At 47.2% G+C, this 19,288-nt stretch overlaps 1 protein-coding gene across 2 annotated transcripts in view; it reads left to right on the forward strand.

Moving 5' to 3' along the window:
* Positions 1-3,206: 3,206 nt before the first annotated feature.
* SCAI (suppressor of cancer cell invasion) overlaps positions 3,207-19,288 on the forward strand; it is a 103,844-nt gene continuing 87,762 nt past the window's right edge. For both annotated transcript variants that reach the window (XM_074974024.1, XM_074974025.1), the window contains exons 1-2: positions 3,207-3,347; positions 4,356-4,406. In XM_074974024.1, coding sequence (XP_074830125.1) covers positions 3,301-3,347; positions 4,356-4,406 — 98 coding nt within the window. In that variant the 5' untranslated portion in view covers positions 3,207-3,300. The remainder of the gene's footprint in view (positions 3,348-4,355; positions 4,407-19,288) is intronic.

Consider the following 19,288-nt stretch of genomic DNA (forward strand, 5'->3'; position numbering starts at 1 on the left):
GTCAAGATACAGAATGATAACGTGTACCATAACTATTGCTCTGTAACATTCCATCTTATAACGGCTGGCTGATAATCAGACCTGATCACTGCGGCCTTAGAAATTAAGAGGTTAATGCTGTCTGAGGATACTGTGCAAGGCACTGACTTGACCCGCTGCAAAGACAATTAAAATGCTAAAATCCATGAATGTTATTGCTATGGTAATGCTGCTCCATCTTAACTGGGTAGTGTCAACTTGAAAATCATGCTTCTGTCTGAAAATGGTGTTCCTGCTAATATTAATGGGATACCTGAGGCCCTGAACCTGCAGTTGTTTCCAGATGGGTAGACCAAGGGTCTCCTCATGGGTACAGGATCTACTTGCAAGGATCCAATTGCGAGACTGGAGCTTTAGGTTGATGTAACAGAGATCAGAGAAAAATCTATTTTCTCAGGTTGTATTTGTGCATTTGACAATGTCACTGTTTTCCCTAAATAGGGCTCCAAACCACACAAGCAGGGACCACTCTGACTTTAACCCCTTTGATTTTAACAGGCCTTTGTAGGAATGCAGGGTCAGTGAACACAGATCCCAATGTAGGCTTGGGGCCTTAGTTGGTCCTTTCTCCAGCTCTGCGATACGCGGTTCAGCATCCATATGGGGGAGCAGACGAGTGCTTGGAGGAGATGACAGAGCAGTGGGTTACTCCAGGGCTCTGTGCTTTCTCCAACTGTGTTCAACCTTTACATCAGTGACTTGCCAACAACAGAGTCACGAAAGTTCATTTATGCAGACGACATCTGCTGCGGTACCCAGGCCCAGTCATTCCACAAGCTTGATGCCATCTTAAACCAGGACATGATAAAGTTAGCTGACTACTGTAAGACTTGGCGCCTCCAGCCAAGCATCACAAAAACAGTCTCCAGTTTGTTCCATCTTCATCACGCCAGAGCAACCTGAGAACTGAATGTTTAAAATTATCTGAATGGTCAGAAGGTGAAGCATGAAGTAGAACCGGTCTATCTAGGTGTGACCTTAGACCGCACACTGACTTACCAGGCCCACCTGAAGAAGACAGCAGCTAAAGTTAAGACGCAAAACAATCTTCTTAGCAAATTGGCAGGTTAGTCATGGGGTGCTCGTGCTCCAACTTTGCGGACGTCAGCTCTTGGAACCTTGTATTCGGTGGTGGAGTACTGCGCACCAGTTTGGAGTAGATAATCACACACCAAACTGGTGGATACGCAGTTACATGCTGCCATGCATATCATCTCTGGCACCCTGCATCCGACTCCACTCCCATGACTTCCAGTTCTGAGCAATATTGCTCCTCCTCGTATTAGACGAGAGGTTGCCTCTGGCAAGTTACTAGAGAAAATATGCACCAACCCAAGCCTGCCGTTGCTCAATGACCTTTTAAAACCACCAGCTGCATGTTTGCTGTCATGTCGCCCATTATGGTCTCATCCACAACGCCAGCATGTTAGGGTAGAAACACTCTGGCAAGAGGAATGAACATCTGTTATAATTAAGCGCCTCCCAGAGCCTCCCCTGAGCCCAGCCCTTAGACCCTAGCTGGCTGCCCCCTCAACCCCAGGCCTGGTCCCCACCAAGCCTTTCCCAGGCCCACTCCGGCCCACCCCTCTCCCGAGCTTACCACCCCTCAGAGCCCAACCAGTCCCTCGTTGCCAATCCCACAATCTGCCCGCCTGGTTTTGACATGCCCCGTTGCCAATGGTCTCTGTTGAACAGGTTCTGGATTGGACAAGGTCGTTGTGCAGCCAGCCAGTATTGCTGGGGCCTTCATGACAGCCCTTTGTGCAGCTGCGGTGCAACACAGATGATGACACACATTGTCGATGAATGCCTGCTGACTAGGTTCAGCGTTGGCCTAGAACAGGGGTGGCCAACCTGAGCCTGAGAAGGAGCCAGAATTTACCAATGTACATTGCCAAAGAGCCACAGTAATACATCATGAGCTCCCCATCATCTCCCCTCCCCCGCCCTGTGCCTCCCCCCCACCGGCAGCCCCGCTGATCAGCGCCTCCCCCTCCCTCCCCGCACCTCCTGATCAGCTGTTTAATGGTGTGCAGGAGGCTGGGGGGGATGGGGGAGGAGCGAGGGCATGGCAGGCTCAGGGGAAGGGGTAGGAAGGGGTGGAGTGGGGAGCAGGGCCTGTGGCAGAGCCAGGAGTTGAGCAGTGAGCACCCCCTGGCATTTGGGAAAGTTGGCGCCTGTAGCTCCAGCCCCAGAGTCAGTGCCTATACAAGGAGCCGCATGTTGCTCCAGAGCCACAGGTTGGCCACCCCTGGCCCAGAAGAACTGCATCACGCCACTGGAGATGCCATCACTTGGCTAGATGACTATACACATGCTAAATAAAATTCTCCAGCTGTTTGTGTGAGTCTTTCTTGTGCAGCAGGGATCAAGCAGTCCCCTGGTGCAGGCAGCCCCTTGGTGCAGAAGGGATCAGGCAGCCGTTGGTGCAGGCAGACTCCAGGTGCAGTGGGGATCAAGCAGCCCACTGGTGCAGTAGGGATCAGGCAGCTCCTTTGTGCAGTAGGAATCAGGCAATCTGCTGGTGCAGGCAGTCCCTTGGTGCAGGCAGACTCCAGGTGCAGTGGGGATCAGGCAGTCCCCTGGTGCAGGCAGACTCCAGGTGCAGGGGGGATCAGGCAGTCCCCTGGTGCAGTGGGGATCAGGCAGTCCCCTGGTGCCTGCAGCCCCTTGGTGCAGTGGGGATCAGGCAGCCCCTTGGTGCAGGCAGACTCCAGGTGCAGTGGGGATCAGGCAGTCCCCTGGTGCAGTGGGGATCAGGCAGTCCCCTGGTGCAGGCAGACTCCAGGTGCAGGGGGGATCAGGCAGTCCCCTGGTGCAGTGGGGATCAGGCAGTCCCCTGGTGCAGGCAGACTCCAGGTGCAGTGGGGATCAGGCAGTCCCCTGGTGCCCGCAGCCCCTTGGTGCAGTGGGGATCAGGCAGTCCCCTGGTGCAGGCAGACTCCAGGTGCAGTTCTGCCTCTCCCCGCACGGTGGCGCCCCTGCCTCCTGCACAGCAGCTCCTGTCCGTAGCTAAGCAGCAAGAGCCATACTCGCTGTTTCAACCTACCCTGCTAGGGAAATGGTAAGAGAGTGACGGGAGCTGCAGCCAGTCAGAGAGCGGAGTCTCCTCCTCGCCGAGCGATGAGCCAATTAGAACCTGGAAAGGGCGGGGCAAGTCCGCCCAGACTAGTGTGAGGCGGCATCCGCCCGCCCCCGGCACCGAGCGGCAGCGCTAGCGGCAAGAGCAGCTTCGCCGCGGAGCTGGCGGAGGCGGCGCGGATGGTGAGAGGAGCCGCCCGGCAGCGCCTGCCCCGCACTGGCCCGGCCTCCAGGTGAGGGGCCGCGAGTGCGCGCGCACGGGGGGGCTGGGCAGGAGCTCGGGGGCTCCGGCCCGGCCGCAGGAAAAGCGCGTAAAGCCCCCCCCGGCCTGGCCCCCTTCTCGTGCCCCCCTCCCCCCGTAACGGCCGGGACCCCGCCTGTCCCCCCTCCCCCCCGACTCGCCTTACTCCCCCCTTCCCTGTAACCCCCGCCCCTCCTTCTTCCCTCGCCCCGTAACGGCCGCGACCCCCGCCCGCCCCCTCCCCCCGTAACCGCCGCGACCCCGCCTGCCCCCCTCCCCCGCCCCCCTGACTCGCTTTACTCCCCCCTTCCCTGTAACCCCCGCCCCTCCTTCTTCCCTCGCCCCGTAACGGCCGCGACCCCCGCCCGCCCCCTCCCCCCGTAACCGCCGCGACCCCGCCTGCCCCCCTCCCCCGCCCCCCTGACTCGCTTTACTCCCCCCTTCCCTGTAATCCCCGCCCCTCCTTCTTCCCTCCCCCCTCCCCCCGTAACGGCCGGGACCCCGCCTGCCCCCCGCCCCCCCCGACTCGCCTTACTCCCCCCTTCCCTGTAACCCCCGCCCCTCCTTCCCTCCCCCCCTCCCCCCGTAACGGCCGGGACCCCGCCTGCCCCCCCTCCCACTCCCCTGCTGTGCTGCCCTCTTACCCCCTCCCTGCTGGAGCACCCCCGCCCTTCTTACCCCCTGCTCTGCCTTGAGCCCCCCACTGCTGCTCTGTTCCCCTGTGCAATGGCCCCTGTTGTGCCCTGTGCCTTGCCATGTCCCCCTCCCCCTGACCTGCCCCACTGGATCCCCTCACCTGTAAGTTCCTGGGGACAGGGCCCCATGCTCAGAGCTGAGCATGCTGTTGGTGCCTAACCAGGGCTGAATGATGCCAGTGAGGTCAGGGTGGCAGGGAGGAACCTGGGGTGTGTTGGCTGGAGCCTGTTACCCCTCTGCCCTTCCTGGTGCTCGTACACCTGGCCCTCCAGGTCACTTCCTTCTCTTTCTTTCCCACCTCCAGAACAACAGGCCTGGTGGAGAAGCCTTCTCGCAAACGGAAATCCAGGTAAGATGGTGATTTCCCATTCCCCCCCCCCCCCCCCTTTATTTTGGTGATGGCTGACTCTGTGGATAGGCAAAATAGACCTCCTTCCACCCTCATGCCTTGTTGCCCTCACAGGCACTTTTACAGAGCCTCCAGCTACAAGATCAGGCTCAGCCTTGGTGTAAGCAGGAGTGAAGCACATTCAAATCAAAGGGAGTTGTGTCCACAGTGTGTGCAGTCAAAAAATGAACTGCTCTCTTAGCCCAGGAGACCCTGGCTTCCCCTAGCCAAGTGACATGTCTGTGAATGCTCTAGGAGAGGGTGGGGGGATTGTAAAATGGTGTTAAAGTTGCAGACCAAGGCAAATAGTGCATTGTAGTGTATGTACCTAATGCAGGTGATAGAAAAACACACACAGGAGAAAATCAGTTCTCTGCTTGGGAAGATCTTGAGTATCTAAGAATCATGGAAGTGATTCTAAAGGCAAGAGGGGATTTCTTTCCTACTCTGGAGGTGCCCATAGGGAGATGCTTTTGCTTGCATTTAGCATGCAGGTTTCTGTGTCTGTTCACCCAGAAGAGAAATGTCTGCAAATCCTTGCTGCTGCCTTGTTCTGTGTACCTAGCCTCCTTTTTGGAGGCTGGTTTTCCCTTGCTCTCAGTACTTAATTTCTGAGGCGAGGGAATGGGATTTTGTTGTTAGTCTCTGGAATATTCTCCAGATTCTGTCTTGTTCAGTGTGGATTTCATGGCTCCTTTCACTTGATGGTTTCTGCTTCGTTACAGCCTCTGACAGCAGGAGTCTAAAAGTGTTAGTGATTTGTAGTGCGGGAGGTTTGACAATGGGAAACATACACAACAGTACGAATACCGACATGCATGAGATCTTTGTGTGTAAATATTTTATTCCTGCAGTCTCCAGACTGGTCAGTATAGAGTGAGTGGAGCTGGCACTTTTCCGTTTCCATCTGCAAAATTGCATTAAAAGAGGCCACAAATAATTTCCTAACTTATTATATGCAAGCAGCTGCTGTGGATCTCACCCGAATGTTATGTGAAGGCAAGTATCAGAGAAGATAGTTTGTGCCACAGTGAATTGGATGGGTGGTTGTCTTAGAGACTCTTTCTCTACTAAGGTGTGGTCCACCCTAGTGATGAGCTGCCAAAATCTTAACCACCGGTTCCCTATAAAAAATTCTGATTCAAGGCATGTGCCCCAGTATGTAGTTTTTTGTACCAACAGGGTTACCACACGTTCGTATTTTCCCAGGAGGAATTTTTAAAATTTTAAAAATTAAAGAATTTTTAAAATTTTAAAAATTCCTCCCGGATGGCGATTTAAGAACCCAAAAGTCTGACCTGTCCGGGAAAATACGGATGTATGTTAACCCTGTCTAAAGTTCTTTTTTAAAAAGATGGGCCTGAACTAGAAATGAGGTCTGTTTCACATGTGTGGGTCCCTGGGGGTGTGCTAGGGTGACCAGATGTCCCGATTTTGGGGTCTTTTTCCTATATAGGCTCCTATTACCCCCCACCCCCTGTCCTGATTTTTCACACTTGCTGTCTGGTCACCCTAGGGTGTGCACATGTGTGGGTCCCAGCTGCTCCCTGCCCCCCTCGTTGAAGCAGGTGTGCAGGGTTACTGCCCTGGGAACTGCAGGGCACCAGTGGACGTGGGGCCAGCTGCAGACAGGGGCGTGGCGTAGGGCTAGCTGGAGGCAGGGGGCGCAGGGCTGGCTGTGGGCAGGGCAAGGGGGTGCGGGGCTGGCTGGAGGCAAGGGGGTGTGGGGCTGGCTGTGGGCAGGGCAGGGGGTGCGTGCGGCAGGGGCTGGCTGGGGGCAGGGCAGGGGGTGTGGGGGTGGCTGGAGACGGGCTGGCGGCAGGGCAGGGGGTGCGGCAGGGGCTGGCTGCCGGCAGGGTGGTGGGTACTCACGGGGAGAGCAGCAGGACGCAGCCCTGGCCCAGCAGAGCAGCCGGGGACCCACCAGGCAGCATCGGGAGCCCCAGGGCCAGGGGAGCAGCAGCAGCAACAGGGCTTGTGCCCAGGGCCAGGCGGCAGCCCACATGGCTCCCACAGTGCAGTGCCCCCAGCGGCCGGAGGAGGAATTAGATCACTTCCTGGCTGGAGCCCATCAAAGCCTCAGCGCCCCCTCAGGGAAGTGGGTTAACAACCGGTACTAAAACTGCTTCAAAATTTAACAACCAGTTCACGCGAAGCCGGTGCGAACCGGCTCCAGTTCACCACTGGTCCACCCTATGGAAAAAGTTTAGGGTCCCCTTACTTTCTTCCTCCTGTGTCTGCTGTTCATGCTTTGAACTCCTTCAGTAGTTCTGTGCCTTAAGGGCTATTAAAACAAATTCCATTTTCATCAGTTGATAGGATGCTCAATGGGTTTTGGGGCTAGGCAGTACAGACTGACAAAGTCTGTTCAGTGAGAGAGATTTGGGTGGGGAAGGGAGATAGAAAAGCTGCATGTGTGTGTTGAGAATTTTATTCACAAACAAACTGAAATATTTATAAATAAGCTTGTTAATAGTTTTGTGTTGTGAATTGTTGTTGCTTCTCTCTCTCTCTCTCTCTCTCTCCCCCCCTGTTACTTACGGTAAGAATTGTGGTGACGCACGGCTTGATCTGAACCCTTGACTCGGTCCAAACTCCACTGATCCAAGGGTCTGACTCTGATCTCCTGACATTGAGAATAGGATGTTACTCCACTAAAGTCTGTTGAGTTGCAGTTGTAAAAAGCTTTGTGGGCTAGTTCTTTCTTGAGTCTTGTAGTTAGGACTTGTCTCCACTAAGGAATTGTAGTAAAAATTTTCTAATGTAGTTAATGTAATTTCAGTTCAACTGGTGGGAGCCCTCATATAGATGGGGGGCAGACAGCTGCTGGCATTCTCAATGCCTCGCCATGTAGGCCTGCTCTGTCCTGGGTTAAACAATATAGCAATTAAAACCTCAGTGTACCCAGGAACCCTGTCTGTGCTATTTCTCCCACCAGTGCTACCAGCAACAAAGCTGAAATGGTAATGGCAGTTGTGGGGAATTTTAGCAAAAATATCCTAGTGTAGAGACAGCCACAGTGGTTTACAGAAACAGCTACTCTTGAGTGCATTTACTGAACTTACGTGAACACAGTTGCATAAGAGTTGTAACTTTCATTGCTCAGTCCATTGAATGCGTAAGCGATTAGGAACCTTAGCATCACACCTGACTGTAGATTAGACTTGTGGAAAAAGACATTTAATTTTTATCTGAGATTAATTGCCTGCCCGTTCCTGGCCTGCTCCCACTCTTTAAATGGTTTGGGGAATCTTTGTAAGCCAAGCAGTATTTTATTTTAATTGAAACAAACATTGAGTCACTTAGTGACAAGCAAGAGCATCATTCTCCATCAGTCAGGGCTGCCAGAATAATGCAGATAGGATACACAACTACAGCAGCCAGCTACTACGCTACAGAAAATGAGGATCTCTTTACAGAAACCATTTGTGAGGAAAGGAGAGTCTGAAAGTCTTGTCACTCAAATTGTGTTACAGAGAAAACCAGCTATTGTAATGTTAGTCTTTGCAGCTGAAGAAATAAACGGTAAACTGCTGGAATTCTACTGAAAACCAATTTCCCAACTAAATATGGGAAGCATTCCTCCCTTCCCTCACCTAGACAACTAACTTGGTTAAGCTGTAACTGTAGAGGCATGTGAAGACAATTGGCACCATGTTAATGTTCCCAACACCTCACGTGAAAGGTCAGATCTATATTGTAACAATGATATAAGCCTATAACAGTTGGAGGGAGAAATGGGTACCTTATTTGAATTATGTTCTGTTTCTATATTGCTATTATTTATAAAGCATCCAAAGTTTGCCAAGTGCTTTACAGACAAATAGGGAGACAGAGTCCCTGTGCTGAGGAGCTTGAAACCTGTCCCAGTTCTAAAAACACTTGGTCTGAAAAACAGCACTGGAAAAATAACTCTTTGCCAGAGGGCTGTGCTATATAAATGTACTTAAGTTAGACACTTAAGAATGATGATCTCCATGCATACCAAACTGCAAATTTTTGTCTTGCTAAGGTTTTGACTGCATTTGAAGAGTTGCTGCTTGAAAAATATCATGGTCATAGAAGTAAGCAAATAAACATAGGGCACAGCAGGTGTAACTTGACTAGTACATAGTGGAGAAGCAGGCCTGGTAATCGGTGTCTACAGGAAGAACACTGTGCCCAGATGCTCGCAGGGTGGGAGAGTAAATCCCTCCCATATTTCCCTGCAGGATGCAGCTCTTGTTCTACTGAGTAACAGGACAGACATTGGTGTTCTGTTCTTTTTACCATGTTCAGGATACTTGTGTGTCATTTAGATGCCACAAAAATATCTGCCTTATTCTGTTATGCATTTGTACAGTGTCTAGCACAGTGGGGCTCTGGTCTGTGATTGGGGGCCACTGCTGCACAACTTCTGCTCTTGCTGTACATCATTTTTACACTGATTTAGCTTCACTGATTTCAATGGAGTTCTGACTTTCAGTAGAGTGAAAGAGGAGAATCGTACTCTGTGTGTAGATATGAATTTGATAATCTGGATTTGTCATTTTGCTGGCTCATCTGTTATGCCTGGGGACATGAGGCAGTGGGAGAGGAATTCCAATATGAAAGAGTCTGAAATCTCCTGAGATGAGGCTAGTTTGCAAATGTTTAAAATTAACCACTGTCTAATGTTGTATTTTAAAATGAAAAGTGAAGTAAAATCAAAAGCCTGTATTATGGACGTGTGTGGATGTGGTGTGGCACTCTTCACAGTGCCCCAGAGAACACTGATTGAAGGAAATCAGAGCTGTGCAGGCAAAACTCTCCCTATTAATTTCTCTGGAAATCATGACCGTTGCAGACTCAGGTCTTGGGTCTGTAACATAGGTTACTTGTATCAGAGTGGTAGCCATGTTAGTCTGTATCCACAGAAACAAGGAGGAGTCCTGTGGCACCTTAAAGACTAACCGATTTATTTGGGCATAAGTTTTCATGGGTAAAAAACCCATGCCCAAATAAATCTGTTAGTCTTTAAGGTGCCACCAGACTCCTCACGGGTTCCTTGCCACAAGTATGCAAACTCCACTCTCGGGGTGTGACTTCAAGCAACCTGCTCTACTCCTCTGTTCTTAGCCTACTTGTTCTGGCAGGAGGGGGCAGCATAAAGGAATGGTCTGAGTGTGTGGGAGCAGCACAGAGGGTCAAGCAGAGGTCTGCTTCCATAAAGTATGCTAATTAGCTGCTACATAAACATTACCTTGCTATTTACATGTGGCAAGGGAGCCCAGTAGGGTCCTGTAATTGGACTCATTCTGGTTCCCTCAGGATTTTGGGCAGAAAGGGAAGAATGTGATCCCCAAAAGCCTCGGTGGGGAGACTTACTCTTTTGAAGTCTTGTTAATTATTATTGTTGTAATAGAACAAAGACCAGACACTGAATTTCGTGATATAGTTAAACCTTTCTTATGATTGCAGAAACTGGAGCACAGTGATTTCCCTGCTTGGTCGTAAAGAATTGGTCTAGAAATGATTTCTGATCTGGAGAGTGAATCTCCAGGACACTGATATACTCTGCACATGATTCTCATACATTACTTTCTCCCCTCTCAGACCTGGAGGGAGGGCAGCAAACCAGTCTGACAGCTCTCCTTGAGCGTGTACTATCTTCTCCCATCTTAATGGAGCACAGTTCCAGTTGGAAGGCAGCCACCAATGCCCTTGCTGAGAATACTAACAAGATGTAGGATGATATGATTACTGCCCTCTAGTTCAGGAGCTGGCCTGACGTGCCACTTGGGCTATCTAGGCAATAATCCAACTTGCTGTGGGTACATCTCTTCATGATCTACACAGCATTCGCACCATATTATGTGGTATTATAGCAGCGTCTCTGGATTGAACTAGTCTGTATATCAAAGGGTTAAACCATCAGTAGCTTTCTGAGGAAGCAAAAAAACCTATCCTGTAACTCAGATGCTTTCCAGGAACTTGGCTCATGTGAGAGGCATGTGTTTTTCCACACTGCTTTAGGTGATGGCTTAGTTCAAGGGGCCCAGAATTGGCTCATCCAACAGTTGTTGGCAACTTGCCACCTAATGTGCATAAAATAGAACTGACTGTGACCCCTCCCCCTCAACTCTAATGCAGAGGGGGAGCTCTGAGATCGAATTTGCCTTGCTCTAGCTCTGCTATGTGGGTTGAACTGGGCATGCTGCTTAGGCTGTAGAGATCGTGAGAGAGCCCCATGGACTGTATTGAGCTCTAGGGCTGCATTTTGGTGGTTTGTCGTTTTAACGTACTCAACTCTTGTTGTACTTCAGCCACCTATCTGTCTGCCTTCTAGCCTGTTTCCCCCTTCACCCCCTGGTTTCATGGAGTGCTCCCAACCTGTGCAGAGTAGTGGTTTATTTAACACTGCTACTGTGATCTTGTGGCTTGTGTTTTCTTGAGCATGTGGCAAGATACACTACTGACACTTCGCTGCAAAGAAACCACAGAATAGTTCAGTTTGTGAAATGTAAATACCTTGGCACATCAACCTTCAGCAGAGGATGGTGTTTGTTTTTCACAGACTAGATTGCTCAGACATTCTTTTCTGTCTTTCACTTAGCAGCATCCTAAGTTAGCATTTATGATTATTGGTATTACAGTAGAGCCTAAGAGCACCAGTCATGGGTTGGTACCTTGTTGCATTAGATCAGGGGTGGGCAAATTGTTTGGCCTGAGGGCCGCATCAGGTTTCAGAAGTTGTATGGAAGGCCTCCCCAAACAGCCAGGCGTGGCGTGGCCCCCACCCCCCCCTTGCTTCTCATCCCCTGACAGCCCCCCTGGGACTCCTGCCCCATCCACCTGCCCCCTGCTCTCTGTCCCCTGACCACCCCTGGACCCCCTGCCCCTGACTGCCCCCCCCCGGGACCCCTGTCCCATCCAACCACTCCTTCTCCCTGTTTCCCACCCTCTGACTGCCTCGACCTCTGTCCAACCCCGCGTGCTGCCTGGGGCGCTGGTGGCTGGCGGCACGGCTGCACCAGGACAGGCAGCCACGCCGCCCGGCTGGAGCCAACCGTGTACCATGCAGCACAGAGCACCGGGTCAGGCTGGGCTCTGCAGCTGCGCTGCCCCAGGAGCTCACAGCCCCGCTGCCCAGAGCTTTGCACCGCCGGTGTGGTGAGCTGAGGCTGCAGGGGAAGTGGAACAGTGGGAGAAGGGGGCGGGGGCTAGCCTCCTGGGCCAGGAGCTCAGGGGCCAGGCAGAACGGTCCCGCAGGCCGTAGTTTGCGCACCTCTGCATTAGATGCTGCATGAACACATGAGATGGTTCCTGTCCTAAAGACATGAGGATGTAACTTAAATTTCTAATGTAGTGCAGCTTTGGATGTGGTGTGACACTTAAAATGCTTTTTTGTGTTCAAATTGCTGGTGACAGGGCAGAGCACTCCTTTCCAACCATTTTCAGTAAGAACATCCTAAATCAATGTGTTTTAAAACCCCAGATCTCCTTTGAACCATCCACTGGGGCGTCCTAGGCCTCTGATCCAGAAGCTGGCTGCTTCAGTGACTGATTTATTTTTAAACATGCTGGTTAAGTTGGTATGAGGGAAGAGCAGGGGACCTGCTGTGGGGACTTTGGCTCTTTTTATTCACGATATAAAAGGGATCATGAGTTCCAGTGAATGGGAGAGCATGGAGTGCACAGACTGGACTAATGTGGAACAAATTGCCAGAGGCAGCAATGTAAGGAAGAGAAAGTGTATGGGAGGGAGCTGGCTAAATCCTTGCATGGGAAGTGAGAGGATGTAGCCACGTATAGGGGATGTGGTGGTGTGTAGGCAATTTCATTTCATTCTAGGGGAAAACCAATCCAGAAAGGGCCTTTTTTCCAGCAGGCCAGGGTGGGGAGACTTGGTTGAGGCTGAAATTCCAGAGCTGACTCCCCGTTCTTGAAATTAAATTAATTAAAATATGAAAACACATAAGAGGCAAGTTAGGCCCAGCCACAACTTGTCTTGGGACAAATAAGGTAAGGTGAGCTGTGGGGATGCTGGATCTTGGCTAGAATCAGCTCTGAGGTGGGAATGTGATGCAAAGCGTAGCGTTGGAGGGGGCGCTGCAAGTCCTTTGACAGCCCTCTTCAGGGGGTGAGAAAGGGAAGAAATTTAGAAAGGAGCCATTCTTTTGCAGTTTTTGGCAGGTTTTGAGTTATAGCTAAATAAACAAACCAGCATGTGCTGCACAGGTGAGAGTCTCCACCTGCTAAGGGTGAGTCTCACATTCTGCAAGACACTGTCTCTTGGGTGTTTGTCTGGAAACTTGAGCTCATGTTGACTTGTGAAGCAGGAGAGCTCTGATGCTTATGTGTTGATTTAAATGGAACACTTGAGGTGAAATAGCCCTGGCAGGCGGCAGTTGTTCAGAATGACCTGGCCAATAAGAGTTTTTCTCTTTCTGAAATAGAGAAGCCAAGTTCTCATTTGGAGCTTCTTGCAGAATGCCTTTTTAGAAATAGGTAAATGTGAATGTACTATTAATAATCTAAAATACAGCATAATGGGCTCAGAATGATTAAAGCTGCTTGGACAGCTTCATGCTTGTACTAGCTTCTCAGTGACTGTTTCAGATTTATCCATGTGTGCTGTTCTCTGCAGTCTAGGTACAGTTCTATAACTAGCACTCTGATCTATTAAACAGTTAACTTGGCATTTCTGATTATAGTAACAAAGGGAATCAGCATATCAAGCATCTTGTTAGCCATGGCTGATATAAGTTGTTTGATGTTGCGTTCCTTGGATGCAACATTACAGAAGTGCACTGAGCCTTACATACACTGATGTATTAGCCTTGCTACCTTTTTGTGAGGTAGGCCATTACTATCACTGTCTTATGGACAGGGAAAATGAAATGGAGAAATGACCCCTGGTCACGCAGTTAGTTGGGGCAGAGGTGGGGATATTGAACTTTTCTAAAATCTAGAAGGACATGGTGACCAGGAAGAATCAGTTCAATTCACTACAGATAATACTTCCCTTTTGTTTATTATATCAGGTAATTTTAAATACAAAGCTTGTTTTGATAAACCTTTTCTAGGTTTATTTAAATAATTAAAAGTTTTTGTGTATTTTCATTGAGTTCTAATTACCATCCAAAGAGAGCTTGACATACATCACAAGTAAAAATTAATTTAGAAAATAAATCCATCATTTACTATTTTCTAACATCATAAAAATGTGAAAACTAAGAACTTACATTTATTCAGATTAAGCTACATAATTGCTTAAATAATATATACCTTATCTGTAGTACAAACTTAGTTTAAAGGCTGTATTTAGTTGTAAATCAACATGTTTTTAATGAGAATGCCCTTTGTTTGGGAAAACAACAGTACAAATGTAAAACATGATTAAAATTGATTTAAATCAAGGTTTCCTGCTTGCTGATTTAAATCTGTGACTTACATTGCTTTGAGTTAAATCAGTCCTCACTGTACTGAACCGTGTTAGCTGTATCTTCTAATCATTAGACATACACTCCCTTTTTGCCAGTGTCTCTAGTCTACCACCAAATATATTTCCTGGGTTGGAAGGGAGGCAAAGTCTTTACACCAGGTCTCTCGTGGAGGATTCCATGTTCAATAGAAGAGTGTTCCTCTCAGAAGAGGGTGCACCTGAGGGAGGGCAGGGGAATGGACTTCGGTGGAGTGAAAAGTTCCTGGAAGCAACAATAATTGAGACACCTTTCCTATAATGTGTTGGCAGGTGTCTGTGCATCTCATCCTCGTCTCTTCAAACCAGAGGAGGAAGGAGCAGGCCTGTAGAGAGAAATTTGAGGCTCCAGTACATCATGTTCACTGGGGCCTCACCCCTCCCATTTCACTTCACTTACACAGTTGTTACAGATGTTTGAGGGAACCCTGGAGCTTGGGGTCCTAGTTTAATTGTGTTCTCCCCTCCCCTCCCGCCTGGAAAGTGACTTTAAAACCAACCAGGACAAAAAGCAGAGTTCCTCTTTCTGCTCCCTTCATGGCAGATCTTACCATTTTGCATTGCACATGGAAATTGTAGCTAATTTGAAATGTATCCTCTTGTAAGATCACACATACAATTTTCCATGTGGGTGAATAAAGCAAAATAATGATTACAATGCTAGATAGCAGTAATTATAACAACAACCTCTCCAGTAACCACTTCGGTGGCAGTCTTGTCCCCAAAAAAGGTAAGAGGAAAGAAAATCGTACAGTGTCTGCAATGGGTAAAACCAGCCCTATGAGGTTCTGAGCTTTTCTCAGTTATGTCACGTGGGAGAGATGTATTGCTGGGGAAATGGATTTCCCCTAAGTCTAGCAGCTTAAAATATGAGACACTAAGACTTTGGTAGCCCAGGTTTAAGTGTATCTTCCTGTTGCAGGGAGTCGGGACTGGAGTCTGACTTGAATATAGCATTCTTGGGGCCCCAAAAAATTTCAGTGCCACTTAAACTTCCAGCTTAAAAATAATATTCTTCCTGCCAAGATGGGGTATGAACGGAAAGCTTTGGGGGTGACTTCAGAAAGATTCAGCTGCCCACAAATAGATTTATTCACAATGAACTTTAATACCAAAGTATGCAAAAGATTTCTCAAATGCAATGACCCAACACCATTGGGAAATGGCTGTCTCCTACTCTGGTTAGGATTCTCTTGTTTACCTTCCCACAAGTCCTATTTCTAAACAGTACAAATTAAAATAGTCCATGAGGTTGCCAGTGCTTCAGAGAGTCTGTAAAGACCTTATTTTCTGATTTTGTAGCAATGACTTTCCTGCAACCTTTCTTTCCGCTAGTGTCACCCAGACATTCTTCGCAGAGGGACCTCTTTCATACCAGGATCTCTACATCTAGCATGGCTCTTTGAATGAACCATCTTGTAGAATGAGGGCTATTACAACCAGGTTATCCATACCTTACTTTCCTCCAGGAGGCGCTCCACTTCCCCATCCCATGGAAGGGCCTTTTTACAATTTAAGCATTGGTGTTTTGACAAGGGGTGTGATCCCTGGAAAGGAGGAACTAGCGACATCCTTGCATTTGTGCACAGTTGTTGTTCGATAGGCCTTGCCATAAGTCCACTACAGCAGTGGTGCTACAGTAGTGGTTCTCCACCAGCGGTACGTAGAGGTCTTCCAGGGGGGTACATCAACTCATCTAGATATTTACCTAGTTTTCAATAGGCTACATAAAAAGCACTAGCAAAGTCAGTACAAACTAAAATTTCATACTGACAATGATTTCTTTATACTACTCTATACAATACCTATTGTCTTGCCTGTGGACTACATCACCCACCTAAAGGAACTTTTCATAAATTATTTTGTTATTCATTTGCCATTTTGCTCTGTTTTCTGATGGTTTTTTTCCTTTTGCAGACTTTTGTGCATATCTTTCTCTGCTGTATTCTTCCCAATCAGATTTGATCTGCTTACTTTTACTTGTTCTTTACTTTGTGTCAACTACTGTAAATGATCCACTCCACAGATTCCTGCTCAGTGCCTTAGTCCATTAGGTTTAAACAGGACAGAGTGATAGAGCAGTCTACGAGTCTATTCTTGTCCATTTGGCTCAGAGGCAGTATCACCTGAGCTCGCAAAATACTCCGTGCTCTACTACCCTAGTACCAATACTGAAATTAGTCGTAAATAACAAAGCACTTGAGTTAAGTGGAGGTTGTCGAAAGTCAATTTCTTTAGTGAAAAGACTAGGAGAAATTCTTGGTCTAATCATGTAAAGATTAAAAAACAAAAAGTGATCCAGTGCCCGTGCAACTATCATTCTGAATGGTAGAGAACAATACACAGGAAGTGAGAACATATGTATCCAGAAGAAATAGACCAAGTGCGTCCCATCAAGCTGATTTCCTGATACTGTCTTTGTTTTAAAAGTCAAATCATAAACTTAGGGACTGTAAATCTCACTTGCTTGATCTTTCCCCCATGTTGTGTAAATATCATTGGTTTTATGAACTGTGATAAGAAACCTTATGGGATTAGTAGAAACACAGATTTGTAATCTATTATGTCTTAGTCTCTAATTCTCTAGTTTTGTACGTGGGTCGAAATGTTACCAACCACTAAAGTAATTCATGAGTTGAAAATTATTTGAAAGCAGATTATATAATGTATATAAATGAATGGTGTCTGTAATTTTATCTTTTTTGGCCAATTGTCTGATAGGAGTGAAAAGCTGATGCTGTCAAATAAAATAAATATTCTTGTCTTCCTATTCGTCTCTTACATTGGATAAATGTAGTGAAACTGAGGCTCTCAAATCTCCAGATAACCAACTTTTTTTGTTACGATTTCGTTCAGGTGACGAGAACTAAAATACATTTGAAAGAGCATGGATGTAGGTTTCTGTTCCAGGGGAGAGCAGGTGGGAGGGGGCAGGATGTAGTCCAGGAGTGGCCAATCTGTGGCTCCTTGTATAAGCACCGACTCTGGGGCTGGAGCTACAGATGCCAGCTTTCCAATGGGCCAGGGGTGCTCACCGCTTAACCTCTGGCTCTGCCACAGCCCCTGTCCACACTCAACCCCTTCTCGCCCCCTCCCAGTAGCCTGCCATGTCCTCTTTCCTTCCCTTCCCCCCAAGAGTCTTCTGCATGCCACAAAATAGCTGATCAGGAAGTGTGGGGAAGGAGGGGGAGGCGCTGATCGGCGGGGCTGCTGATGTATTACTGTGGCTCTTTGGCAATGTACATATTTAAATTCTGGCTCCTTCTCAAGCTTAGGTTGGCTACCCCGATGTAGTCAAATGTTTAAGATCCAAAGGCAGAAATTTTATTTATGTACTTTTTTTTTTTTTAAAGAATGGCTTGGATATCTGTTAGGTAGTGAGAGGCCATTACTGTATTGTTAAAAGAAAAGGAGTACTTGGGGCACCTTAGAGACTAACAAATTTATTTGAGCATAAGCTTTCGTGAGCTACACTTATGCTCAAATAAATTTGTTAGTCTCTAAGGTGTCACAAGTACTCCTTTTCTTTTTGCGAATACAGACTAACACGGCTGCTACTCTGAATACTGTATTGTTAGTATATGAATAGGGATTTAGATGTCCAATGTCTCATTTGTTTTCCCAAAAACTATAAATCAGTGTGATGTCACTATTTGTGATGGAGTCAAGCTGCGGCTAAGGAGAGATGAATGCCTGCTGCATGGCAGTGCTTTTTTAAATCTCTTGGAATGGCTTAAAGCTACATATCAAAACTTTGGCATAATCAGACCACCGATCATGCGTGTTTTTAGTGACTGGAAAATGAGGGTTGGTAGGGATGTAGTAAAGAGAGAGAACCGGAAGAGGTGGAGTTTTTGTGGCTATTTTTAAACATATACTTCCTTGCCTTTTAAAATTCCAGTGTGCTGAGCTTCTAAACAACCTCGTGGTTAGTATAGAGTTCTGAAAGAATACTGTAATATTTTGAAGCATCTGACTATGTGGGGAATCAAATTAGCTACTGTAAAAAGGAATATGAGTGTCCGATTATGCTTCCTTCCCTCTTGCTCAAATTCTGAGGGCAATGCTGAATTACAGAGGTGTCTGACTCATAGTTAAGACTGTACCTTGAGGTGTGTTAACTTGTTTTAGACCTTTCTTACCTTTATTTTTTTACTTGGAATTAAGTCATTCCTGTAAACTAATTTGTGATCCCTGTAGGATGGGCTATTCCTCCTCCCCAAGTCTTTCTAGAGTCTATAATGGTGTGAATTGAGGAATTACAAAGTGCCTCTTATTAAGAATGGCCAGTGAGCATATAAATATTCCAGTAACCTTAGAGCACATACATTCAATTAACAGCAATATTTATATGTAAAAGTGTTCTTTATGTATTTCACAACCATACTTTGGACCTACAACACACATACTTATGTAGCATAGAACTCATCTGTGTGTGTAAAGTGGAGGCTGCCATTATATTGGCTTCTTTTCTACCAGAAGTCTTGAGCTGTTCCTGCTCGGAGATCAAAGGGAGTGCAGAGATGGCAATTGGTGTAAATTTTTTTCGACTTAAAACAATACGAATTTACTGTTAAGTCTTCAAGTTATTCTGGTATAGGACAGAAGGAAATAAGCAGTTGTATCTAGTTATTAAAACTTTGTTTTGTCTGTAGTACTTGCTTTTGGTTTAATTGCTCTTTCACATGCTGGAACTTCATAGATCTGGAAGGTCTTAACTTCATGCCCTCAAGCTAAGATTATTCTTCCTTTATCTTATAGCCCTTTACTGTCTCCCACCCCCTCTCCCTTTAAACACCTACTAGATCTTTTTACTTTGGCCAAAGGTACCTGTTACTGCCCGTTACTCTTTAGAGTAAATCATTTGGCTATAAATTACCTCTTTAATTGCTTCCTTGGCAAGCTGGCGGTATTTTTTAAGCCAAATTGGAATGTATCCACAGATAACTCTGGTACAACCACGATCCTGTTCTCTTTCCACTCCACCCCTGAACCCCTCTTTTAATACCTGTTTGAAAGCTCAAAAAGCAAGTCATAGAGGAAATGACAAGCAGAACGAATGTGCTTTCAACATCATAAAGCAAATAGAGCGGACGAGCTGTTAATTCTTTCTTCTAAAAATCATACTCCAAGTTATTTGTACACTGCATAAACAAAGAAATACCTCTGAAGCCTGGGTCTGGCTAGGTTATTTCATTTTTATGTTCAAAGGCGAGCAGTGGTTTTGGGATAAGATATGCTTATTAATGCTTGGTGCTGACTGCTATTAAACACCCTGAAATAATAAATAAAGAAAGTTCATGAATCTCTTTGTAACTGTCCCCATACTTGATGTGCTTTATTTGTTGGCTTGTCTCTTAATGTCTGGAATAAAATTATTCCATGCTGATTTTTTTTTTTA

Source organism: Natator depressus, chromosome 16 (assembly GCF_965152275.1).
Source record: "Natator depressus isolate rNatDep1 chromosome 16, rNatDep2.hap1, whole genome shotgun sequence".
NCBI classification, from domain to species: Eukaryota; Metazoa; Chordata; order Testudines; family Cheloniidae; genus Natator; species Natator depressus.